Source organism: Oncorhynchus keta, chromosome 2 (assembly GCF_023373465.1).
Source record: "Oncorhynchus keta strain PuntledgeMale-10-30-2019 chromosome 2, Oket_V2, whole genome shotgun sequence".
Lineage (NCBI taxonomy): Eukaryota > Metazoa > Chordata > Actinopteri > Salmoniformes > Salmonidae > Oncorhynchus > Oncorhynchus keta.
This window is the reverse complement of record NC_068422.1, coordinates 69,095,636-69,123,207: the sequence shown is the minus strand read 5'-3', so window position 1 is coordinate 69,123,207 and position 27,572 is coordinate 69,095,636. Positions and strand designations below refer to the sequence as shown.

The 27,572-nt window shown below is 46.7% G+C and overlaps 1 protein-coding gene across 8 annotated transcripts in view; it reads left to right on the top strand.

Moving 5' to 3' along the window:
* LOC118359337 (centrosome-associated protein CEP250-like) overlaps positions 1-27,572 on the top strand; it is a 216,902-nt gene that overhangs the window by 177,633 nt on the left and 11,697 nt on the right. For 7 of the 8 annotated variants that reach the window (XM_052481654.1, XM_052481617.1, XM_052481634.1 and 4 more), the window contains 18 exons: positions 862-1,020; positions 1,107-1,199; positions 1,331-1,486; positions 2,168-2,251; positions 3,759-3,926; positions 8,706-8,927; positions 9,103-9,333; positions 11,288-11,518; positions 13,582-13,704; positions 15,025-15,139; positions 15,271-15,428; positions 17,270-17,516; positions 18,165-18,354; positions 21,271-21,424; positions 21,933-22,100; positions 23,231-23,386; positions 23,469-23,636; positions 23,824-23,991. In XM_052481654.1, coding sequence (XP_052337614.1) covers positions 862-1,020; positions 1,107-1,199; positions 1,331-1,486; positions 2,168-2,251; positions 3,759-3,926; positions 8,706-8,927; positions 9,103-9,333; positions 11,288-11,518; positions 13,582-13,704; positions 15,025-15,139; positions 15,271-15,428; positions 17,270-17,516; positions 18,165-18,354; positions 21,271-21,424; positions 21,933-22,100; positions 23,231-23,386; positions 23,469-23,636; positions 23,824-23,991 — 2,991 coding nt within the window. The remainder of the gene's footprint in view (positions 1-861; positions 1,021-1,106; positions 1,200-1,330; positions 1,487-2,167; positions 2,252-3,758; positions 3,927-8,705; positions 8,928-9,102; positions 9,334-11,287; positions 11,519-13,581; positions 13,705-15,024; positions 15,140-15,270; positions 15,429-17,269; positions 17,517-18,164; positions 18,355-21,270; positions 21,425-21,932; positions 22,101-23,230; positions 23,387-23,468; positions 23,637-23,823; positions 23,992-27,572) is intronic. The other variant, XM_052481645.1, reaches the window with a different exon arrangement.

The following is a 27,572-nucleotide window of genomic DNA, read 5'->3' as shown; positions in this document are numbered from 1 at the left end:
GTCTGTCTGTCTGTCTGTGTGTGTGTGTGTGTGGTTAGAATCCTCAGCCACTCTTTAGATACCCCAATCGACAACCAGCCCTCTCCTCCCCAGCCCACTCACCCATTCCACATGTTTCCGGTATCAGTGTTGTTGTTAATTGCCTCATCCCAGTCAGCCTCTCTCTGTCTCTCATGCGTATGATTACTCACGACAAAATAACACTATCACTATAGCCGTGTGTTTTCATTACTCGGGTACCAATGTGGAGTCTGATCATATTTTAACAGATTTGGGCAACAAAAACAGAGAGAGAAAGCTGCTTTATCAATAATTATGTGTAATCCACAACAATTTCACAGAAGCTCAATAACAGCAGCAGAAATGGTTCTGGATAAACTCTTATTCTCCAATTTGCAGTGGAATGGAGGGATGTAGCTAGCAGACAAACCCATTTCCCTAAAACAGGAAACATTGTCTTGCTTATCTAGGACATGTTTTTTGTCCAAATGGGAAACTAACTGGACAGAACGTCTATATATATATTGTGTTCTTTTCTAATGTACAATTGTGAGTGTTGCCACCATTAAATGGTTTGTTGGACTATTACCTCTTTATGTGTTATTATGTGTGTCTATAGGATGGAACTAAAACCATCACGCTCTCTGTCATTGTTTTCCTGTATCCCAGTAAGACGGAACATAGAGAACAACAGTAAATAAACGTTTGATTTGAACATTTTTGCTTCTTGCTGATTGCAAATAATGCCTGTGATTTGAACAGGAAAGTGCTTTCCACATAGCTATTACTGTACAATCAGCCTGTTCTCTGTCCTGTCCTTGATGTGTTATTCAGTGTGTTACGTTCCCTCCTGTCCCACAGCTTGCCCAGAAGGAGGAGATGGTCGTGGCTCTCAGAGTGAAGCTGCAGGACCATGAAGAAGATGCCCGCGTTCTCCGCCAACAGCTGCTCTCCTCCCAAGATGCACTGCAGCAAGTTGCTGCCGAGCTGAGGTCATGTAAAAGAGAGAGGGAGAAGCAGGTAAGAAAAGGAGTTTAATTTGACCCATTAAGAGCCATGTATTGGCATGTTTATGACAATGGAATGACACGTGTCACTTGTCGCAGGATAGCCAGTGTGTGGAGACAGAGGAGAGACTGGCTGAGATCAGAGCTGATCTGATCCAACTACAGCAGCAGTATACCACCTGCTATGCCCAGGTACTTGAACCTTGATAGAAAGTCACTCGTACATAATATTCTAAAATGGTCTGTAGGTTTATCCATATACTGTACCTCTGTTATTAGCCTATTTTCTGTTAGACCCATACTATTTCTCTGTCTGTGTGTAGCTGGTCCAGGAGGAGGTTGGGGTGGGCAGGCTGAGGGAGGAGCTGCGTGAGGTGAGGGAACAGAGGGACAGACTGGCCTTTCAGGTGACAGAGAACCAGGACCTGAGCCATGACCTGGACCTGCTCAATGAGAAACACAATGCTGCACAGCATGAGGTACTGGCCTTAACATCTCTCCTCCATCTGTCTCCTCTCCCTCATCCAACCAACCCTCGTTGTAATGCCCCTTAGCTGGTCAGCTGACAAACAGGCAATCAGAAATGGCCTTTTTTAAACTTTTTTAAATGAACCTTTATTTAACTTGGATGTTTCATGTTTCATAATGGATGTGAAATACAAAATGTCTTTACCAAGGTCATTGTTAAGAATGTGTCGATATAGTGTAGTTGTCAGGGTATGCGTGAAGGGCTGTAGGAAGTCAGGTGCAGGAGAGCAGATATTTGGTAGCAAACTGGAGCCTTTTATTTGGCGAACCAAAAGCACACTGCACAAACGAACACGAAATTCGCGCAACCAGCCTAACGTGTGCATACATGAAAATGTAAAAAATACCACACAAAGACATGGGGGAAACAGAGGGTTAAATACACAACACATAATGAGGGAAATGAGAACCAGGTGTGTGGGAAAACAAGACAAGACAAATGGAAAATGAAGACAGGCGAAGTTGAATGCCGAACACCGCCCGAACAAAGAGAGGCATCGACTTCGGCAGAAGTCGTGACAGTAGTGTTGTTTTAAGTCTTCACAGCAGAAGAAGAACCATACATACTGACAGGTAAGGCAGTGTGAGTTGAGTGGAAGTAGGGACTGACCAAGGTGTGTGGTTGTGCTCAGGTGACCAACAGGGATGAGACAGTGCTGAGACTGACCACAGAACTGAGCACCGCGCAGGAACACCTGAAATCAGCTCAGGATGAGGTGAGGCCTGAGATCTAACGCATCTCTTTTTAATTAATCAACATAGATGGGGTTGTACAGACCTGCCTAATGCAGTCTCTACAGCCATCGAAGACGAGTCCTAGTGCTGCCGGTTTATAGAGGGGCTAGTTCAACTCAAATCCATCAGAATTCATAGGGGCACAGACCCCCCCCCCGTATATCCCTGAGGAGAAAGCTCAAGGACATGGTGACCTTGTTAGTGTCCAGCCAGCCCTGTACCTTGGGACTTAGAAAAGACACCTGACTGTGTCCCATGAACCTTCTGTGTTATTTCAGAGTTTTCTTCTTGAAGGAGAACTTGTGGAGGATCTGTCAATGGCCGTACGCTGTGTTGTGCTGGTTTATTTATTCCTCTCTCTCTGACTGGTCAGATATTTGTTTCCCAGAGTGTCCTTGTGTTATAAATGGGACAGGCCTGTCACTTCAATGCTGAGAGGATGTTTTGACTTCCTTGAAAGATTTTTATTTATTTAATTTTGGGTTGGAGGAGAGCGGTGAATAATGCATTGGGAACCTGCTACATCTACTGTTTTTATCATTAGCATGCAGCCCAAGTTATCTGCAGAATACTTATGAGTGCCAGTGAAATGTTTGTGATGTTATTTATTTATGTTGCCCTCTCAATTATTCATTTGTTTATTTATTCATGGCAGAACTAACTGCAATTGGAAAATTCATTTTTTGCTGAAGGGCACATGCCCCCCCTACATAAAGGGAAGGGGGCACAACAGGCCTGTTAGTAATTGCTTTACGTGACGTTTCCTGAGACTCACGGGGAGATGTCATTTAAACTGAGCAGACGGGTGAAGAGAGGGACTGAGAGAGAGATGGAATGGGTCGGGTTGAGAGGTGGGGATGGGAGGGGAGAGGAGTTTATCACTCACTCGAAACTTGCTGCTGGAGTGGGTGGTGTTTTCATTTAACCTTTATTTCACAAGGCAAGTCAGTTAAGAACATATTCTTATTATCAATGACGGCCTAGGAACGGTGGGTTAACTGCCTTGTTCAGGGGCAGAACGACAGATTTTTACTTTGTCAGCTCGGGGATTTAATCTTGCAACCTTTCGGTTACTAGTCCAACACTGTGACCACTAGGCTACCTGCCGCCCCAGGGGGGAAACAGGGTAATATACACATATATTACAGGGAATCAGATTCCACTTCTCCAGACAACAAGCTCTACAGGTCTGACTACAAGCAGAATAGAGGAGAATACAGTGGTTTTGTCTCTGGTTGTCTCCATGCTCCCCTTCCTTCTCTTCTTGTCTGCTCACAGCACTGTTTTCTTTAATTATATGGACTGGGATTTTGTTCAATTTCAACCTTGCGTCCACACATGCAGCAATTGTTTCCTGATAAGGGATAATGTGTTATTAAACATTAAATTATATGTATATTCTGTCTGTCTGTCTGTCTGTCTGTCTGTCTGTCTGTCTGTCTGCCCGTCCGTCCTTCCGTCCGTCCGTCCGTCTGTCCGTGTGTGTAGCTGTCAGTGCAGGCTCAGCAGGAGCAGGCCCTTGGAGAGGAGGTGCAGAGGCTGCAGAAGGAGGTGAGCTGTCTCCAGGGCAGCCTGAGTCAGAGAGAGGAGGACATGGAGGCACAACTACAGACAACTGGCCAGCTACAGCAGGAGAGGGACAGCCTGCTCACACAGGTCAGTTTACACACACACATCATACTACATCCTTAGTGAGACTATTCAACACTGTTTACAGTAGCTACTGGAATGATGATCTTTAGATGGATGGGCTTGGTGCCAGACCTATTATATAGCTGCATAAACTATACAATATTAATACACACACCATCATCTGTATACACTATACAATATGTATACACACACCATAATCTATATAACTATACAATATTAATACACACACCATAATCTGTATACACTATACAATATGTATACACACACCATCATCTATATAACTATACAATATGTGTACACACGCACCATAATCTAAATAAATTATACAATATGTATACACACACCATAATCTATATAACTATACAATATTAATACACACACCATAATCTGTATACACTATACAATATGTATACACACACCATCATCTATATAACTATACAATATGTGTACACACGCACCATAATCTAAATAAATTATACAATATGTATACACACACCATAATCTATATACACTTGGCACTCACACGTTTCTACACCACCTCAGGGCATATACACTATGCATTCACACATATCTACATACAGTATGTCTAACCCTCTCATCCCTCCTATTACAGTATGTCTAACCCTCTCATCCCTCCTATTACAGTATGTCTAACCCTCTCATCCCTCCTATTACAGCATGTCTAACCCTCTCATCCCTCCTATTACAGCATGTCTAACCCTCTCATCCCTCCTATTACAGCATGTCTAACCCTCTCATCCCTCCTATTACAGCATGTCTAACCCTCTCATCCCTCCTATTACAGCATGTCTAACCCTCTCATCCCTCCTATTACAGCATGTCTAACCCTCTCATCCCTCCTATTACAGCATGTCTAACCCTCTCATCCCTCCTATTACAGTATGTCTAACCCTCTCATCCCTCCTATTACAGCATGTCTAACCCTCTCCCTCCCTCCTATTACAGTATGTCTAACCCTCTCATCCCTCCTATTACAGCATGTCTAACCCTCTCATCCCTCCTATTACAGCATGTCTAACCCTCTCATCCCTCCTATTACAGCATGTCTAACCCTCTCATCCCTCCTATTACAGCATGTCTAACCCTCTCATCCCTCCTATTACAGTATGTCTAACCCTCTCATCCCTCCTATTACAGCATGTCTAACCCTCTCATCCCTCCTATTACAGTATGTCTAACCCTCTCATCCCTCCTATTACAGTATGTCTAACCCTCTCATCCCTCCTATTACAGTATGTCTAACCCTCTCATCCCTCCTATTACAGTATGTCTAACCCTCTCATCCCCATATACGGTTGTAAAACTTAACTTTACCAAAACTCCCCGGTTTTAAAGGAATGCAGTTTGTAGAGTTACACCAAATACTACTTTAATGCAGATAATACTTTTGGTCCCCTAAATTGGGGGGACTATGTCCAAAAAGAGCTGTAATTTCTAAACAGTTCACCCGATATGGATGCAAATCCATAAGTGCTGGAGTACAGAGCCAAAACAACAAGAAATGTCACTCTCCCAATACTTATGGAGGTCTATAAGGGCACAGGGCAAGACCCAAATGCAGACACGGGAGGCATATAGTTTGAGTCTGATATGTATTATAATACAAGGAACAGGCAAGAGAGTTGTCGTGGACAGGCAAAAGATCATAAACAAGGTCAGAGTCCAGGAGGTACAGAGTGGCAGGCAGGCTCGAGGTCAGGGTATTCAGTATGGTCAGGCAGGCGGGTTCAGAGTCAAGGCAGGCAAGGGTCAAAACTAGGAGGACTAGCAAAAGAGAGAAAAGAAAAGCAGGAGTGTCACGCCCTGGTCGAAGTATTTTTGTGTTTTTCTTTATGTATTTGGTCAGGCCAGGGTGTGACATGGGTTTTTGTATGTGGTGTGTAGCTTAGTGGGATTGTAGCTTAGTGGGGTGTTCTAGGAGAATCTATGGCTGTCTGAAGTGGTTATCAATCAGAGGCAGGTGTTTATCGTTGTCTCTGATTGGGAGCCATATTTAGGCAGCCATATTCTTTGGTTGTATTGTGGGTGATTGTCCTGAGTGTCTTGACGTCCTTATTCTGTGTTAGTTTGCACCAGTTTAGGCTGTTTCGGTTTTCATTACGTTTATTGTTTTGTAGAGTTTGTGTTTTGGATTCGTGTTACGTTTGTTTTATTAAACATGGATCACAATATACACACTGCAGTTTGGTCCGACTCTCCTTCACCTTATGAAAACCGTGACAAGGAGCACGGAAAAACACTTGACAAGACGAACTGGCAACAAACAAACAGGGAACACCGGAATAAGTAGCCAGGGACTAATGGGGAAAATGGGTGACACCTGGAAGTGGGTGGAGACAATCACAAAGACAGACACAAACTATGAGAGAGAGCCCATGGTGTGGCTGTGTTGTGTGCAGTAATGTGTGCTGTTGAGGAGAAGCAGCAGAGACAAAGGAGTGGGCAGTCAGCCTTCCCTCTCTCTTTCTCTCCACGGCATCAACAAACACAGCACAGCACAGCACAGCTGTGGAATTCCAATTAGTATCATTTAATTAGAAGTGGGCAGCCTCTTGGCACAGTTCCTTCATTTCTTTGAATCTTGTTTATGCACCTTGATTGTTTCACATTATAGATTTATTTTAATTAGCTAAGATTGATTAAATTGCATTGATTCTGTATCCTTATTCAAAAGAAATCCCCATTCCTCCTCCTCCCCCCTGCTATGTTATCTTTCATAATTACTGGTACAGTCTGGGACTACAGCTGGGGGTTGTAATAGTGACAGCTTTGACCATTTTGTAATCAAGGCTAGATTTATAGTTATTTATTGCATGTGCTGTCACATTGTTGTGACGTGAAAGCCGTTTTTGTGGACCTGTGTGATCGACCAAGTTTGGTGTTCTGTTCTGCCTTAGTCACAAGATAAGATAGTCAGACTGCTCTTTTGTCTTTAGCTGAGAGTTCAGCCTTTGTCCACTCGACAGACAGACAGACAGACAGACAGACAGACAGACAGACAGACAGACAGGCAGGCAGACAGACAGACAGACAGACAGACAGGCAGGCAGACTGATAGACAGACAGACAGACAGGCAGGCAGGCAGGCAGCCCTGAGAGCACGCACCTTGGGTGTGTCGAAGCGGCTACAGACGCCATGGTTAAAACCAACGTCTCCTTCCCAACCCAGAGCTCTTTTAATTTTGATTGATGACTCCGTTTATCTTCTGCATAACAACCCTCCACCCCCACCTCCCCCACTCTCCGTTTTCCCAGCTCCCGCTGCCTTCCACACACACCCAGTAAGAAAATTATATTAGAAACAAAATGAGATTCAAAATTTTATGTTCGACAAGTGACTTGATGAAAGGGTTTCATTGCAGGTCCTGATCCATGGAAATGTTATGCTAATAATACTGCTAGCCAAGCGATCTAGTTGGAAATTAATCAGTGGTTGAGCTGCGAGAGAGAGAGAGAGAGGGAGGGAGAGAGAGAGGCTGCTCTATAAACACCCTTCCCTCACCACCTCTCTCTCCCTCTCTCTAGCACTGAATCTCATCAAAAATAGCCATGGGGTGTTGTCTGTGTGATGAGGTTGGGAGAGAAATAGGGAGTTAGAAGATTACACTGCAGTTTAGCACTGATTGATGCAGTAATGTATGCAGCAGGCCAGGCAGGCAGGCTGGCTGTATTATGGATTAGAGCTCCCCCCTCTCTCTCCACATCAGTCCCCCTCCCTATATCTGTCCCAGTATTATTATATTTATCCTCTTCATCTGTCCTCTTTTCTCTGCATGTATCTTTTACCTCCATATTTGTGTGTCTACACAGCTTGTGATGTCACAGACTGCCTCAATCCATACTCTCACTTCCTCCCTCCCTCCATTCTTGGGAGACATCAATGCACTGGAGTCACTAATGGAGTCATTAACAGATTTAACTCATTTAAAAGAACACAATTAGTGCTGCGGTCTTAATGATGTTTGTAAGTTAAATGCAAACTAATCGTGTTTCTCTCTTCCTCTCTCTCACTCTTCTGGCTTAGAAGTCAGTAAGAACGAAGGAGTAGATGAATCACAGAAGTGTTTTGTGGGTGTGGGTGCGTGTCTCCCAGCCATGTTACAAGTCTGTGGGATGTATTATTTTTACCCTGAGAGCCATCTGTTACACTGCTCCTTATTTTTGTAATGCATCATCAGCCAGGGGAAAACTAATATTATCTCATCTGGGATATTGTACTCTGGAGTGTAATAATGTAATGTAGTGTAATGTGGTGTCATTAAAGTGCCTCGGTGGAGCTGCAGGGAGAGGAAGGAAGGCTGAAGGAGTGTATTGTATCATATCTGTCTGTTCTGTCTGTGTGTCCCCTACACCCCCCATATGTGTGTATGCACACACACACATATACACACACACACAAAAATACAAACACATACATACATACATACATACATACATACATACATACATACATACATACATACATACACACAAACAAATACAAACACACACAAATACAAACACATATGCCATTTATCAGACGCTTTTATCCAAAGCGACTTACAGTCATGTGTGCATACATTCTACGTATGGGTGGTCCCGGGGATTGAACCCACTACCCTGGCGTTACAAGCGCCATGCTCTACCAACTGAGCTACAGAAGGACCACACATACATACACGCACACAAATACACACACACACATACAAATACACACACACATGCACATACACACACATTCTCCCTACACACTCCCTCACTGACACTACCCTCTGTCTCCAGCGGGACAACCAGCAGGGGGCAGTGTGTGTTCTGCGTGGGGAGCTGCAGCGGTGGCAGGCGGAGGCCCGGGCTCAGCAGGAGAGCAGGGAGGAGGAGGTGTTGGGGCTGAGGGCTGAGCTTCAGGAGACCCAGGGCAGGCTGCAGCAGTGTAGAGCAACCATGAAGCACCTCCGCTCTGACCTGGAGCACGCCCAGAGACAGACCAGGCAGGCAGAGGAGGAGGTGGGTGGGAGGAGTGAGAGGAGTACAGTACACAGAAAGACAGGAACATGGATTTGTCTTCACTTTAATAGGCAGTGAAGTACCCTCAGTACTATGCCTATTACAGGTTTATGTAAGCCATTATACAGGCATATTGAAGTAGACTACAGTGTTCTGAGAATGTGTCCCCCCACAGGCATCTGATAGGGAGAACCGTCTGTGGGGCCAGGAGGCAGAGTTGTCCAGGCTGAGGGCTGTGCTGCAGGAGACTGAGAGCAGAGCAGCGGACACAGAGACCAGGCTGCAGCCCCTGACCCAGTCCCTGGAGCTGTACAGGGTCAAGTACCAGGCCTGCCTCACCAAGATCTCCCAGCAGGACAGCACTCTACAGGCCCAGGACGAGGACCTGAAGGAAGCCAGGGCTCAGGTCAGCTCCCACGCCATCCTCACCATGCAGGAAAACTAAGAGCTGATACTGGAGCTTTTTCTAGTATTTTGAGAGCGTCTATCTGCTTGAGGTTCTGTCTGCAAGAGCTTCTATCTGCTGAAGCTTCTATCTGCTTGGGGATCTGTCTGCTAGAGGTTCTGTCTGCTAGAGCTTCTATCTGCTAGAGGTTCTGTCTGCTAGAGGTTCTGTCTGCTAAAGCTTCTATCTGCTTGAGGTTCTGTCTGCAAGAGCTTCTATCTGCTAGAGGTTCTGTCTGCTAGAGCTTCTATCTGCTTGAGGTTCTGTCTGCAAGAGCTTCTATCTGCTGAAGCTTCTATCTGCTTGGGGATCTGTCTGCTAGAGGTTCTGTCTGCTAGAGCTTCTATCTGCTAGAGGTTCTGTCTGCTAGAGGTTCTGTCTGCTAGAGGTTCTGTCTGCTAGAGCTTCTGTCTGCTAGAGGTTCTGTCTGCTAGAGGTTCTGTCTGCTAGATCTTCTGTCTGCTAGAGGTTCTGTCTGCTAGAGGTTCTGTCTGCTAGAGCTTCTATCTGCTTGGGTATCTGTCTGCTAGAGCTTCTGTCTGCTAGAGCTTCTATCTGCTAAAGCTTCTATCTGCTAAAGCTTCTATCTGCTTGGGGATCTGTCTGCTAGAGGTTCTGCCCGCTAGAGCTTCTGGCTGCTAGAGGTTCTATCTGCTAGAGCTTCTATCTGCTAGAGGTTCTGTCTGCTAAAACTTCTATCTGCTTGGGGATCTGTCTGCTAGAGGTTCTATCTGCTAAAGCTTCTATCTGCTAGAGATTCTGTCTGCTAGAGGTTCTGTCTGCTAGAGGTTCTGTCTGCTGGAGCTTCTATCTGTTAGAGGCTCTGTCTGCTAGAGCTTCTATCTGCTAGAGCTTCTATCTGCTAGAGCTTCTATCTGCTAGAGCTTCTATCTGCTAGAGGTTATGTCTGCTAGAGCTTCTATCTGCTAGAGGCTCTGTCTGCTAGAGCTTCTATCTGCTAGAGGTTCTATCTGCTAGAGGTTCTATCTGCTAGAGGTTCTATCTGCTAGAGGCTCTATCTGCTAGAGCTTCTATCTGCTAGAGCTTCTATCTGCTAGAGGTTATGTCTGCTAGAGCTTCTATCTTCTAGAGGCTCTGTCTGCTAGAGCTTCTATCTGCTAGAGGTTCTATCTGTTAGAGGTTCTATCTGCTAGAGGTTCTATCTGCTAGAGGCTCTGTCTGCTAGAGCTTCTATCTGCTAGAGCCTCTATCTGCTAGAGCTTCTATCTGCTAGAGGTTATGTCTGCTAGAGCTTCTATCTTCTAGAGGCTCTGTCTGCTAGAGCTTCTATCTGCTAGAGGTTCTATCTGCTAGAGGTTCTATCTGTTAGAGGTTCTATCTGTTAGAGGTTCTATCTGCTAGAGGTTCTATCTGCTAGAGGCTCTGTCTGCTAGAGCTTCTATCTGCTAGAGCCTCTATCTGCTAGAGGTTCTATCTGCTAGAGCTTCTGTCTGCTAGAGCTTCTATCTTCTAGAGGCTCTGTCTGCTAGAGCTTCTATCTGCTAGAGGTTCTATCTGCTAGAGGTTCTATCTGTTAGAGGTTCTATCTGTTCGATTTTCTGTCTGCTAGAGGTTCTGATGATTGGTGTTAAAGTTACTTACTAACCCCTATTGGTTTGAACGGTGTCAGCAATTTCTATCTAGTATTTCTTTTTTTACACAACATAAATTGGGGTGTTTAGAGCACTATATAGGTAGAGAACATTAACATGTCAATAACTCCATTTGGACAAAAATGCAGATAGAACCATATAGCCCCAAGCGCTCCATGTGTTGTGGTTTTATCTCTGCTGTTTATACCCATGTTGCCAGGAGTTGTTCTTGCGTACATCTCTAGGCCTGATTTATGAGTGTTAATTGCATGTCTTGTTTGTATGTGTGTTTGTGTGCCTGCCTGCGTGTCCCTGTGTCCCAGGTGGTGGAGCGGGACGAGCATGTGCTGCGTCTGTGTGCCCAGGCGTTGGTGTTGCAGGGGGAGCTGAAGGCCCACTGTGCCCAGCTGGAGAGCGGGGATGACGCCCTGAGTGCCCTGAGCCAGCACCTCCGAGACACCCAGAGAGACCTGGAGTCCAGCTGCAAACACAGCCAGGAGTGTGAGATGGTCATCAGCACTATGAGAGACAACACCGCCGCACTGAGACGACAGGTCAGACAGTCAGTCACACCAGTTAGGCCAGCAGGTCAGTCAGGCAGATCGGTCAGTGGATCAGTCAGTGGATCAGTCAGTCAGGCCGAGCCTCATCCACAGGACTGTAGCTTCCCAATGACAGACTCGTCCACAGACACGGACAAACCCGGTCACGCTGTGCTGATCACTCCCTTTCCACTACAAACATAGATTCATTTACTAGTCCACTCAGTGGTTTCCCCCTACACAGTCAGGCCCACTCGTCCTGCTCACTACCCCTGCTACCTCGAACAGTGCCAGTCATGCGGTGAAGTCAAGTAGTACTAGCACTGTAGTATACCCAACTGGCCTCTCAGGTGAGTGAAGCTACATGCAGGTCAGTTGTCGCGCCACACCTCTGTAGGTAAGGCTCCATCTCTGCTGCTGATCTGTAAACGGGTGGAGTCAGACAGGGTACACTCTGGGAGTCGGAGGCCTGGGGACCTCTGGAAGTGTTTTCACTGATTCCTATTGATCGGCTTCATGGCCCCCATACAGGAGGAAACACAATGAGAAAACACAGGCAGTGTGAGCTCCCTGGACAGCACAGAGTACAGCACAGAGCACAGCCGTTAATGGCTGGCAGGAGGAAGCAGAGAGGAGAGGAAGACTGGATTACATGGGCAGAGCAGTGGAGAGGAAGGATTGATGTTTGGACTTGTTTAGGTGTGTGTGGTTGTGTGCATGCATGTGTGTGTGAGACTCGGGGTGGTTGACAGCTCCATGCAGGGAAGAAGCAAAGTGGAAAATCATGCTGGGGATGCGATATGTGGCTGAAATAATGGCGGCCGTGCCCAGTGGAGCTCAGTGTTTATGTGGTGTGGAGGTGGCTGGAGATCCAGTGGGGCGCTTACCTCCTTCTGTGAGCCCATAATGGAGGCGCCGTTCCCATCACCTCCAGCTCTCACCCTGCCCTCTCCACTGCTGTAACCAAGGCCTTCCCTCTCCACTGTATACACACCACCTGAGTCCCTAACAACACCCCTCCCACACAGCAGAGCTCCATTAGCAACACAGAAGCTCTCAATCGCACACACACACACAGTATTGATCTCTCTCATCCTCAGCTGGGTCCTTAGAGCACACAGGGCGACACACCACCCACTCGGTTCATCAGTCTCTATCTCTGACCCACGGTGTGTGTGTGTGGTGTGTGTGAGTGAGTGTTGACCTGCATACCTTTTAAGTGATCACTTCCTGTCAAGGTATTTTTTCACACCAATGTTTCTTTACCTCTTTCCCAAGTTTACATGTGTTGTCTAAAAACTGGGGGGTGTGTATGTCTGTGTGAGAGAGGGAGGTAGAGAGTCTGATTTCATTTAATGAGCCGATCGCTCTGACTGCTGTGAGACATCAATACAACCAGCTGATTTCACCTCTCTCTCCATCTTCATCCTGCCTGTAACGGCCCCAGGCTTTATGAACACTACAGGCACACTTCAGTGAAGGCTGTCTGGAAAACATAGACAACAAACAACAGTGGGTAATGAGAGGAACATCGTATTCAGATAGATATATTATCCTCGTAAACTTACAGGCCATTTGGGAGTGTTTTATAAGTGCAGCAGCACAAAGTAATCCTGACAAACCACCGACACCCGATAGGTCATTTTGTGTGTTTGTTTGTGTGTGTGTGTGCGCCTCAGACAGACCGGCTCATCTGTGAAAAGCAGAATGTGCTCCAGTCACGAGCCATCAAGCCCAGCACATCATGCAGATGGGGAAGACTGAGGGGAAACTGTTTGCCTGTTTCATTAGTGTGAACTCACCCAGCACCTCAGCCCCAAACTTAGTCTCATTGTGACCCCCGGCCTGCCTCACCCACAGTCAGACAGGAGGACCCCATGCAGTCTGCCCTTCAACCATAGTCTCACAGAGCTCCAGCCAGTCCTTCTGTCTCTACCTCGCAATACTCAACTTCACAACACAGGAAGGAAATGGGAGGAGAGACCTACTAAAGTCAACCACATGACAGTGGTTCTGTACCGGTCTGTCAACAGATATATCTGTGTACTATGTTTGTTCCTGTGTGCCTCTCTCAGGTGGAAGAACAGGAGGAGAGTGTGGTGAAGAGCCAAGCTGATTTCTCTGTCTACAGAGCCAGTCACATCCACTCTGACTCAGACTACGACTCCCAGCTCTGCCGCATCCAAGAACTACAACAGGTACAGTAGGGGCAGAACACTTCACCTCCTCATGCGGGAGTCCTGCTAACACAACCAGTCACTGTGGCCAGTGAAATCACAGTGACCAGAGAAAGTCATTGTCTTTAAAACTTCACTCTTCAACTATAGTTAGAAGTTTGGTCCTACTGTATGTTCAGTAAGTTCACTGTAGTTCCACTGTGTATTCCAACCCTGGCTTTAAACTGACCCTAGACAGGAAGTCAGAGCAGCCATCGCCAGACAGACGCCGACCCGCACCAACAAAGGTCCGTAACGGCCACGGTGACTAATTGTTTGTTATGTCAGCGTGCGTGTGCCCGTCTGCCTTTAATGGAGTGTAGAGGCGATCCATCAGGCTGTCAAACAGGCCCAGTGTCAGCTGGAGTGGCTGGCGTGTCAGAGGAGCACCCGCACTACGCTGACGTGATTTACTGCCCTGCTCCGAACGCACGCGGCCACCGCTCCCCGCTCCACTCCGACTCAGCCCAGATTGATTACCCAGCCCGGCTGGCCCACGATGCCCGCCGTCTTCTGGCAACCTTTTAGCTGCGTTTTATAGATGATTAGAGCACCTCGTTTGACTATTTATACATCTGTAAGTGGCCATGAAGTCTAGATTTGTCTTGACGGGTGTCAGCATCAGGAGGTAGTGAAAACAGAGCCTGGTGACAACTCGTTATTTTAATGGTCTGAGATGAAGGGGGAAGATGGCAGGATCTCCCCTCCACAACATGGCTGAATTATACTTTTTAACTTAATGTTTATGTACATATTTCACTCAAAGCTGTTGGCTTTGGCTTGATAGGCTCTGAGAGCATTGGGGAGATGGCTGGCACACATACACACACACACTCTACTGGAGGAAGAGTGACAGTGACATGTTGACCTGTCAGCTGCCTGTGCTCACACACACACAAGTTATCTTAGGTAAATATGTCATGGCAGCCACACAGTGCAGTTGGCTGGTTAATTGAATAGTTAAAACATCAGTAGGTCTGTGCAGATTGGATGTGACACCTGTCAGATAGGTGCTCCCCTAACACAGGACACTTCCTCCACACTCTGATACATATGCCGTCATGGTGGAAATGCCAAATTAGGGGCAGGCGCTTCACTGAACGCGCTTGAGCAGGTGTGGAGATGTCCTGGGGGGTCTTTGGTCCACCCGTTCCCCTCAGGCATAGTCATAGGTGTGTGTGTGTGTGTGTGTGTGTGTGTGTGTGTGTGTGTGTGTGTGTGTGTGTGTGTGTGTGTGTGTGTGTGTGTGTGTGCGTGCGCGTGCGCGTGCGCGTGAGCGTGAGCGTGTGTATATTCTCCCAGACCGTGGAGCAGTGTGCCCAGGCTAGCCAGGACCTCAGTGTGTGCCAGTCGGAGGTTCGTCAGCTGAGAGAGGAGGTGTCCAGACTCACCCAGCTCAAGGACAGCACTGTGGCAGGTGTGGAGGGCATGACACAACTCAACCAATAACTTTGTGTTTACGATAGAATACATAGTTTATTTTTTACTGCATTGTGGGTGTGTGTATCCATCCATGTGTGTGTTTATGGTATACTGTGTGTGCTGCAGAGGTGCTACGGCTGCAAGAGGCTGGGAGGCAGCTCCAGGCAGAGACCATGATGGAGGGCCAGCGCAGGCTGGAGGAGGTGGGAGCTCAAGAGCAGAGGGCTGCCAGGCTGGAGCAGGACCTGCAGGCCGCCCACACCCAGTGTGCCAAGAGACAGCAGGTACACACTGTGGCATGATGCCTCCAACATACCTGGAGGATAGGATAGAAAGAGCTTATATTCACCTACTCACTCACTGACATAGTCACTCAGAACATCAGAAAGTGGAAAACACGCACACACACATAAATGGAACACTCTGGGTAAGAAGATACACACACACAGGAGTATATGTTCATACAGTGCCTTGCGAAAGTATTCGGCCCCCTTGAACTTTGCGACCTTTTGCCACATTTCAGGCTTCAAACATAAAGATATAAAACTTTATTATTTTGTGAAGAATCAACAACAAGTGGGACACAATCATGAAGTGGAACAACATTTATTGGATATTTCAAACTTTTTTAACAAATCAAAAGCTGAAAAATTGGGCGTGCAAAATTATTCAGCCCCTTTACTTTCAGTGCAGCAAACACTCTCCAGAAGTTCAGTGAGGATCTCTGAATGATCCAATGTTGACCTAAATGACTAATGATGATAAATACAATCCACCTGTGTGTAATCAAGTCTCCGTATAAATGCACCTGCACTGTGATAGTCTCAGAGGTCCGTTAAAAGCGCAGAGAGCATCATGAAGAACAAGGAAACACCAGGCAGGTCCGAGATACTGTTGTGAAGAAGTTTAAAGCCGGATTTGGATACAAAAATATTTCCCAAGCTTTAAACATCCCAAGGAGCACTGTGCAAGCGATAATATTGAAATGGAAGGAGTATGAGACCACTGCAAATCTACCAAGACCTGGCCGTCCCTCTAAACTTTCAGGTCATACAAGGAGAAGACTGATCAGAGATGCAGCCAAGAGGCCCATGATCACTCTGGATGAACTGCAGAGATCTACAGCTGAGGTGGGAGACTCTGTCCATAGGACAACAATCAGTCTCTTGGGAATCAGTCTCTTATGGAAGAATGGCAAGAAGAAAGCCATTTCTTAAAGATATCCATAAAAAGTGTTGTTTAAAGTTTGCCACAAGCCACCTGGGAGACACACCAAACATGTGGAAGAAGGTGCTCTGGTCAGATGAAACCAAAATTGAACTTTTTGGCAACAATGCAAAACGTTATGTTTGGCGTAAAAGCAACACAGCCCATCACCCTGAACACACCATCCCCACTGTCAAACATGGTGGTGGCAGCATCATGGTTTGGGCCTGCTTTTCTTCAGCAGGGACAGGGAAGATGGTTAAAATGGATGGGAAGATGGATGGAGCCAAATACAGGACCATTCTGGAAGAAAACCTGATGGAGTCTGCAAAAGACCTGAGACTGGGACGGAGATTTGTCTTCCAACAAGACAATGATCCAAAACATAAAGCAAAATCTACAATGGAATGGTTCAAAAATAAACATATCCAGGTGTTAGAATGGCCAAGTCAAAGTCCAGACCTGAATCCAATCGAGAATCTGTGGAAAGACCTGAAAACTGCTGTTCACAAATGCTCTCCATCCAACCTCACTGAGCTCGAGCTGTTTTGCAAGGAGGAATGGGAAAAAATGTCAGTCTCTCGATGTGCAAAACTGATAGAGACATACCCCAAGCGACTTACAGCTGTAATCGCAGCAAAAGGTGGCACTACAAAGTATTAACTTAAGGGGGCTTTTGCACGCCCAATTTTTCAGTTTTTGATTTGTTAAAAAAGTTTGAAATATCCAAATAAATGTCCTTTCACTTCATGATTGTGTCCCACTTGTTGTTGATTCTTCACAAAAAAATACAGTTTTATATCTTTATGTTTGAAGCCTGAAATGTGGCACAATGTCGCAAAGTTCAAGGGGGCCGAATACTTTCGCACGGCACTGTACACTCACACTTTGACTGAGCCTTCTCTCTTTTCCCTCCCAGGCGGTGCAGAAGCGGGATAACCTCCTGAGGCGTTCGGAGGCTGACCTGCTGGAGGCCCGGGAGACTCTGAGGAGTCGGGCTGTGGAGGTGGAGCGGCAGGCAGCTGCAGTCAGGGGCCTGGAGGCTGACGTCCAGAGGGCCAGGAAAGAAGGACAGCAGAGAGAGGCCGAGTGTGGCTCTCTCAGGACCCAGCTGATGACCCTCAGGGAGGAACTAAAGGAGGCCCAGGGACGCTGCAGGGACACGGGTAGGAGGAGGACACAGTCCTGGGGGGTGAGCTGAGTGACTGGTGTCTATACAGGTGGAGTCGTGTTTCAGAGTGTAGTCAGGTACATTTGTAGCTCTCTCTCTCTCCCTATTTCTCTATCTTGCTTTGTCTCTATTTGTCTGTCTGTTTGTCTCTCTCTCTCCTTCCCTTGGTGGAGAATAGGTTCTAAAAACAGTTAGAGGCATGAACAAAAAGCAGAAGAGGCATGAGGAAGAAGGAATGAGACTTATGCTGATGGAAGGAGGGAAGAGGAGAAAGAGGAGAGTGACATGGTTGTAGTGGCAGCAGCAGCAGTGCAGCCTCTAGGGCTGACTTTAATGAGCAGTCTGAGATGGTCACCTGTTTACGTCCTGCCTGCCCCAGAAGTCTCAGCAGCTAGCCAGCAATGAAACAGCCCATCAATTCACAGCCTGGGGCCTTTTGTCTGACACTCACTCTCACTCACACATGCATACTAACATATGCATATGCACTCAGAGGGACCATAAAAATAAGAAATAACAGAACATGCATGGATACAGAAGAAGGGCAAATCAGCACACAAGATAACAGATAAGATATGTAATATAATAGCGTTGTTGATAGTAAATGATCAAAATATGCTATGTGTTTGTGTCTGTGTTTCAGCCCAGGAGCTGGCTCGTCAGGAGGAGAAGGTGTTGCTGGTGGAGGGGGGGCAGCATCGAGCACAGGAACACCTGGCAGAGCGGGTGGCAGAGGTGGTGAGGGCAGAGCAGGCCCAGAGGAAGCTACAGGCAGAGCTACGCACCTTAAAGGAGAGACTCCACACCACAGAACATGAGCTGCAGGGCTACAGGTACTCTACAGGGCTTTGGGTTCCCTAAAGCCCTCTGACTGTCTGCCTCTATCTGACTCCAAATAGAGGTCTGCGCATGACTGATTTGTTCATGCCATTCCCACCTGCACCCGCAGCTTTTCATACCACACCTACTCGCTCCCGCTGGCTTTCTGTCTAACTCCCACCTGCTCCCGCAGCTTTTCATACCACACCTACTCGCTCCCGCTGGCTTTCTGTCTAACTCCCACCTGCTCCCGCAGCTTTTCATACCACACCTACTCGCTCCCGCTGGCTTTCTGTCTAACTCCCACCTGCACCCGCAGCTCCCGCACCTACTCGCTCCCGCTGGCTTTCTGTCTAACTCCCACCTGCTCCCGCAGCTTTTCATACCACACCTACTCGCTCCCGCTGGCTTTCTGTCTAACTCCCACCTGCTCCCGCAGCTTTTCATACCACACCTACTCGCTCCCGCTGGCTTTCTGTCTAACCCCCACCTGCTCCCGCAGCTTTTCATACCACACCTACTCGCTCCCGCTGGCTTTCTGTCTAACCCCCACCTGCTCCCGCAGCTTTTCATACCACACCTACTCGCTCCCGCTGGCTTTCTGTCTAACCCCCACCTGCTCCCGCAGCTTTTCATACCACATCTACTCGCTCCCGCTGGCTTTCTGTCTAACTCCCACCTGCTCCCGCAGCTTTTCATACCACACCTACTTGCTCCCGCTGGCTTTCTGTCTAACTCCCACCTGCTCCCGCAGCTTTTCATACCACACCTACTCGCTCCCGCTGGCTTTCTGTCTAACTTCTGTCCCACCTGCTCCCGCAAGAACTGGTCCCGACCCAACCGCAGTCCCGCAATGTTATTTTAGGTGTATGGGATGCAGCTAGTTTGCTAGCCATGGTCCTAGCAATTTTGCGCTCTTAGTCAATATCAGAATGTGCAAAAATAACCTAAGAAATAGGTTAAATTATCAGAGATCCTAACATTCTCCATTATATTAGGCTATCAGTATTACTGGGCTATATCAGCCAATAGGTTAGACGTAGTTTGAAGAGAGCAGAGTTGGAGAGAGAGAGAGGACACTTGCATTTTCTCTTGAGCTACGTTTAATAGCCTACCTTTTAGGATCGGGACGATTTTCAGACAGAGACAAAATAATATGGGTGATCAATATTTATTACTAGGCAGTGTAGTAAACTATAGCCTAATTATATTTAAGTTAATTTCCTTGGAAAGATTTATCAAAATTCATCCCAAAGTTGTCTGTCTGATGAATGATGAATGCAGGATGAAAAATGCCGACCGCGACTCAATGATCTCTGTTGGGACCTGCAGCCCTCTACCACCTAGCACACAGCATGTCATGAACCCTGTCTTTAACCACAATCCTTCACATTTCACTGAGCCATTATTTCAACAGTGACTTGAGTATTTACTGATTGCCATGAGCCTGTAAGACTGTCTTATTCCCATTTAGATCCAAACTGAACCTTTTGGTCAGTAAGGCCACAGTGTCTTTATGACTCAGACAAGCCTCTCAAACAATCACTCTACATAATGCCTGTGAAGAAAAACACCCATCTGATGTTAAATGTGTTTAGAAACCCACTGTACCTCACACACACTCTCAACCTTGTCTGTATCTTAGTGGCTGAGAGAAAGAGAGAAAAGTGTTTTGGCTTTGTGACCCTTGGCACGCTGCCTCCCCCTCCTCCCCCCTGTCCATCTGGGCTGTGTGTGCTCCGGCCGCTCGATAGGCAGATCATTCCAGGTCGGGGCCCTCTTGTGAAATCAGATGTTTAACTGGCCAGGAGAAGCGAGATGGGAGCGTCTTAACCAACACCTTGCCAAAGGTCTCCTGTTCAGTCAGCCGTCCCGCCGCTTGGAGTGCGCCCACTACCTGCCAATAGGCATTAGGGAGGATTTAGTAATTAAGTGATAGGCTGAGGACTAAATTGGGTGTTTGTGGGCTGGCGAGCCACCCAGAGGTCCCCACAGCCATGCAGATAGGGGATTCTAATTGCCAGGGATATTGATCAGACTGGAGAGGGGGGATGCAGGGGATTCACGAGCCATCGATTTGCTGTTACTGCGGCCGCCTTGTCAATGGGAGAGGGAGGTGAGCACTGAGAAGGCTCTGCCCCCCCCCCCCACACACACACACACACTCTCAAACACTCACTCACTCCGGGAAGGGCTTTACCCCTCAACCCCTGCCCACCTCCTCGATATCGCTCGTTCTCTCTTTGTCTTAGACTGTCTAAAGGTGTTGCTTCTCGGATGGATATTGGCAGAGAGGAGGGGCAACTCCTTGGTAGAACATGTCCCTAGGGAATGCCACCCTCAAACTTTGCTCTACGTACAGTATAAGTTCCCGCTTCACACTCTGCTGGTGTGTCCCTCCCTGGGCAGGCGAGGGCTTTGATGCTTGGCTGTGGTCTGAGTTAATGTCTCAGGGAGAGAGGGCACTGAACTGGGCCGCTCTCTGGGATTTGATTAGCTGCTTCACCTGGCAGTAAACAGGCCCTGGCCATCCCTCACACACACAGCTCTGATCCCATCACTCACACCCCGGCGCCCCATCAGCCCAACGCTCGCCCCACTACACCATGCCACACCACAAAGCACCGCACAGACAGAATTAGTGCAACGTCCTCTCATTAAACGTTCAGGCTTGCCTGCTCAGATTAAATCTGGCAGACACAAACACACACGCATTACTCTCCAATGATTACGTTTCTCGCAATACATCACAAGATAAATTAAATTCCCTTTGATTTTGAAAATGTGAACAATAGTGAAAACAAAGTTTACAGCATGTGGGGGGTAGCGTTGGCAGAGAGAGGTATCAAACATGCCAGTTTGAAAGTAGTGGTCATTTAAAGACTGGGAGCCCCTGACTGACGGTGTGTCTGGCTGTGTGTGTGTATTAGGACCCAGGTGGAGAGTCTGAAGAAGGAGGCAGGGGAAAGCAGGCAGGCCCAACTCAGTGCTCAGCAGGAGGCCAACACACGCCAGCAGGGGACTCAGCAGCTGGAGGCAGAGCTGACCACCACCAAGGACACACTCAGGACTCTACAGCAGCAGGTAAGACCCAACATTAACACATAAAGCTATCCAATCAACCAACAGGTTCCTACAAACAGTGTCCTGAAACCAGTCACCACCTTCGGGAGCCTCTCCCAGTCACTTAGGGTCTGTTACACTAGAGGAACAGTCTTTTAACGCCACTTCAATACCAAAGTGAATTTGTCGTAGCCGGTCAGGCGACTGAGGTTAAGGTTAGGAAAATAGTTAGGTTTAGCGAAAATGCTCTCCTAACCTGCTACGAAAATCACTTTGTATCAAAGTGGCGTGAAAAGAGGTTGGCCCGTTACGTTAGATCAATATATTGATTTGCCCATAGAAATAGACGTGGCGCGTGCTCAGGGGGGGCGTGAGATCCTCAATGCTGGAAGGGGGTCCCCGTCTGGAAAGGTTTGGGGACCCCTATGTTTAGACTAAAATGTAAATGTAGCCTAACCTCAGAATATTGCCTGTAAACATGTGGTTGGTTGGTTGGCTGTGTGACTGTGGTCGTCTCTCTGTGTGCCAGCTGCAGGAGCAGGCTGATGCCAGCCGGGCACTGCGGGCAGAGCTGTCCCAGGAGCAGGACAGGCAGCAGGAGCTGCAGGAGAGGAACCAGGGGGCCAGGGAGAGAGAGGCCCAGCTGGAGTCAGAGAGAAACCAGCTCAGAACCAGCATGGAAGCAGCTCACAGCCAGGTAGATTCAAACACTATTATTAATCAATAAGGCACCTCTGGGGTTTGTGGAATATGGCCAATATACCACAAACCCCAGAGGTGCCTTATTCCTATAATAAACTGGTTACCAATGTAATTAAAGCAGCAAAAATAAATGTTTTGCTATAGCCGTGGTCTGATGTACCATGGCTGTCAGACAATCACCATTCAGGCACGAACCAACCAGTTTATAATAATGTATATAAAACTAGCACTCAACTAGACATGTGCAGTCAACAACTCAGCACTCAACCAGGTGCGTTCACACACATTCTAATGTATCCAAAAACTAGCGCTCAACTAGAAATATGCAGTCAATAAATTCACACATATTGCTAATGCATGTCACACTCACACAACATATGTTAATCATACTGTAGTGTTTGTCTGTTGATTTATGACTAAAGGCAATTTTCCAACACAAATAATTAGTGTCAGTGAGCTTCATGAATTAAACCTGTGCTTGCTGACAGTTAAACGTTTCAAAAGGCATTTTTTGTCTTTACAGGATGTTGTTTATCCATTCATCAGGAGAGCGTCTTCTCCTCACATAGTGTCTGACTGAAGCCTGGCTACACTCATCTACAAACCACTCAGATTCCCCCTCCAGCCATGCTCGCAAATTGAATTAGTTTCCGTCTCTGAATTTGTGTTTCAAAAATAGTAATTCTTTTTTTTAACCCCCAAGGAAGCAAGAGAAATGAGTCAGATCTGCACACGTCATGAATTTTGTGAAATGATAGTTTTCCACCAGCCAAAGGGATACAAGCTTGAAGCGCAGCAATTTACCAACTGTTCAGCTGCTAGGAAATTTAATTGAAGAACATAATTCATATCTTTAGAAAGTTAAATCAATCTGATCAAAAAGTTTCTCACTCAATTACGGCCTGAAATTAATCTCCTTAATCCCAATTTAAAATCTGTCATGCATATAAGTGCAGATCTCTCATCTATTTGCCCATCCATGTTACTTAATCCTGGAACAGAGAGCTAAGATGGCGCTGCGATTGTCAGATTTAGTCCCATCTATCTTTGAGCTTGATATACACACAGTGGCACACACACCTGATGGGAGCTCTGATAGGGGTGTGTCTGCTGTCTGTCCTACAGCTGAGGGAGCGGGAGAGGACTGTGGGGTGCCTGCAGGATCGTGTGGTAGAGCTGCAGAGCACCACCCAGAGGCTGCAGGAGGAACAGACAGCCTGCCAGGCTCAGCTGCAGCAGTGCAGGAGGGAGCTGGAGAGCAGGGAGGGCCACAGCCACGAGGTAACAGTTACATACTGTCCATATGAGTGTATTTTATGTGTAGTTTGGGGCCCATGTTCCATGTGTGTGTTCTCCTCTCCAGATGAGTGTCCTTCAGGAGACAGTGTCCAGGCTGAGGGAGTGTGTAGAGGAGGCCCAGGCCAGCAGCAGGCAGGGGACCAGGGACACAGCAGCAGCACAACACAGCCTCAGAGAGCTGAGACTGGAGCTGGCCTCCACCCAGGCATCCCATAGAGAGAGCATGGAGCTGGTGGGTGCCCTGCTTACACACTGGTACTCTGTCAGGCATGTATTGAAAATACTGACATTAAAACAATGACATTAACTCTCGACTTGTTTTAGGGTAATGACTGGAGAAAATAATGTGTAGTGGGACTAACTATGTATATTTTGTGTGGATGTTTGTTTTGTGATGTGCGTGTGGTGGAACTGGTCAGCTGGCTAAGCAGAGTGGTGAGGCTGCAGGTCTACGTAGTGAGCTGTCCCGCCTGCAGCAGAGGAGCTCCCAGCTGTCAGAGGAGAGAGGGGGCCAGGAGGAGAGGACCAGGCAGCTGGTTGCAGAGCTCCACAGACTACGCACTGCCAGCAGACAGTCACTGGACGAGGTGAGAGAGAAGGATCTACCCATCAACATTTCCATTCATCCTCATGGCAATTAACCAATAACCATCCATTTCATTGTCAATATCCGATAACCACTGATCTGGTTCTAGATCTGACACTGTCAAATTAAATCAAATTTGATTTGTCACATACATGGTTAGCAGATATTAATGCGAGTGTAGCGAAATTCTTGTGCTTCTAGTTCCGACAATGCAGTAATAACCAACGAGTAATCTAACCTAACAATTCCAAAACTACTACCTTATACACACATGTGTAAAGGGATAACGAATATGTACATAAAGATATATGAATGAGTGATGGTACAGAACGGCATAGGCAAGATGCAGTAGATGGTATCGAGTACAGTATATACATATGTGATGAGTAATGTAGGGTATGTAAACAAAGTGGCATAGTTTAAAGTGGCTAGTGATACATGTATTACATAAAGATGTATTACATAAAGATGCAGTAGATGATATAGAGTACAGTATATACAAATACATATCAGATGAGTAATGTAGGGTATGTAAACATTATATTAAGTAGCATTGTTTAAAGTAAAGTGGCTAGTAATATATTTTTACATCAATTTCCATTATTAAAGTGGCTGGAGTTGAGTCAGTGTGTTGGCAGCAGCCAATCAATGTTAGTGGTGGCTGTTTAACAGTCTGATGGCCTTGAGATAGAAGCTGTTTTTCAGTCTCTCGGTCCCAGCTTTGATGCACCTGTACTGACCTCGCCTTCTGGATGATAGCGGTGTGAACAGGCAGTGGCTCAGGTGGTTGTTGTCCTTGATGATCTTTATGGCCTTCCTGTGACATCGGGTGGTGTAGGTGTCCTGGAGGGCAGGTCGTTTGCCCCCGGTGATCTGGTCTGCGCATGCTCTGAGGACGCGGCTGGGGATGCCGTCTGGGCCTGCAGCCTTGCGAGGGTTAACACGTTTAAATGTTTTACTCACGTCGGCTGCAGTGAAGGACAGTCCGCAGGTTTTGGTTGCGGGCTGTGTCAGTGGCACTGTATTGTCCTCAAAGCGGGCAAAAAAGCTATTTCGTCTGTCTGGGACAGCCAACAATTAGGTCATGGACCAGATAACCTCACATTAAATCCTAGACTGGGACAGCCAACCATTAGGTCATGGACCAGATAACCTCACATTAAATCCTAGACTGAGACAGCCAACCATTAGGTCATGGACCAGATAACCTCACATTAAATCCTAGACTGAGACAGCCAACCATTAGGTCATGGACCAGATAACCTCACATTAAATCCTAGACTGGGACAGCCAACCATTAGGTCATGGACCAGATAACCTCACATTAAATCATAGACCGGGACAGCCAACCATTAGGTCATGGACCAGATAACCTCACATTAAATCCTAGACTGGGACAGCCAACCATTAGGTCATGGACCAGATAACCTCACATTAAATCCTAGACTGGGACAGCCAACCATTAGGTCATGGACCAGATAACCTCACATTAAATCCTAGACTGGGACAGCCAACCATTAGGTCATGGACCAGATAACCTCACATTAAATCCTAGACTGGGACAGCCAACAATTAGGTCATGGACCAGATAACCTCACATTAAATCCTAGACTGGGACAGCCAACCATTAGGTCATGGACCAGATAACCTCACATTAAATCCTAGACTGGGACAGCCAACCATTAGGTCATGGACCAGATAACATCACATTAAATCCTAGACTGAGACAGCCAACCATTAGGTCATGGACCAGATAACCTCACATTAAATCCTAGACTGGGACAGCCAACAATTAGGTCATGGACCAGATAACCTCACATTAAATCATAGACCGGGACAGCCAACAATTAGGTCATGGACCAGATAACCTCACATTAAATCCTAGACTGAGACAGCCAACCATTAGGTCATGGACCAGATAACCTCACATTAAATCCTAGACTGGGACAGCCAACCATTAGGTCACGGACCAGATAACCTCACATTAAATCCTAGACTGAGACAGCCAACCATTAGGTCATGGACCAGATAACCTCACATTAAATCCTAGACTGGGACAGCCAACCATGAGGTCGTGGACCAGATAACCTCACATTAAATCCTAGACTGAGACAGCCAACAATTAGGTCATGGACCAGATAACCTCACATTAAATCCTAGACTGGGACAGCCAACCATTAGGTCATGGACCAGATAACCTCACATTAAATCCTAGACTGGGACAGCCAACCATTAGGTCATGGACCAGATAACATCACATTAAATCCTAGACTGAGACAGCCAACCATTAGGTCATGGACCAGATAACATCACATTAAATCCTAGACTGTTACAGCCAACCATTAGGTCATGGACCAGATAACCTCACATGAAATCCTAGACTGTTATAGCCTGTATCCAACCATTTGGTCTTGGACCAGATAACCTCACATGAAATCCTAGACTGTTATAGCCTGTATCCAACCATTTGGTCTTGGACCAGATAACCTCACATGAAATCCTAGACTGTTATAGCCTGTATCCAACCATTTGGTCATGGACCAGATAACCTCACATTAAATCCTAGACTGTTATAGCCTGTAGCCAACCACTACACCATCACATGATTAGAAGTGTGATGGCTCAATCTTTCAACCTTATGTGTTGTATAATAGGAAAGGGAGTTATCTAGTGTAATATATACACAGGGCTGGAAATGAACACTACACCCTTAGAATGCCTGGTCATTAGTGTGGAGCACACAGCCCCTCTGAAGTAGAGACTTAACCTCCACAGGTCGCGCTGTACACTAATTGACCACTACAGGAGAGAGCAGGTTATGTTGTATAGCAAAGAGGTGTGACTTGTAGCAGTGCCCTTTCTGTGTCCGGGGCTGTATTCCTAAAGCTGATTGGATAATGAGACCTCTCTCCCAGACCCCCACAGAGTCTGCACACACACACACACACACACACACACACACACACACACACACACACACACACACACACACACACACAGAGAAAGAGTTTGCATGTACAGCACACACACATACATACATACATACATACATACATACATACATACATACATACATACATACATACATACATACATACATACATACATACATACATACATACATACATACATAGAGAAAGAGTTTGGTTTGCAAAGACAAACATTTACACACACACACAGTTTTGCTTAGAGGAACTGCCTCACATAATAGCCAAAATATAAATCACAGTTTATCTGAGATACTCTAAGGCCTCATACAGTACAGAAATGTAGTAACAGGTTTTCAATTGAAAATGTGAAAATGTCTAAGAGACCTTATGGTTTAAATATTCTAAGCATTGTGTTTGTATTGTGACAAATCCAAAGCACTTTGTTTGTGTACACAGGCACATAAGAGCTGTGTGTGCTTGTCCTGCAGTGCCAAACCTCTCTACAATGTGTTTGTATGTGTGTTTAGTCGAGGGCACATCTCTGTGGCTCATCGCTGTGGTCTCACGTCATCCTCCTTAAGTGCTGTCAATGTTGCATGGTAACAGCGGCGCTCTGCCCTCTTAATTGGTTTAGGAAGAGGATCCTTGTCAT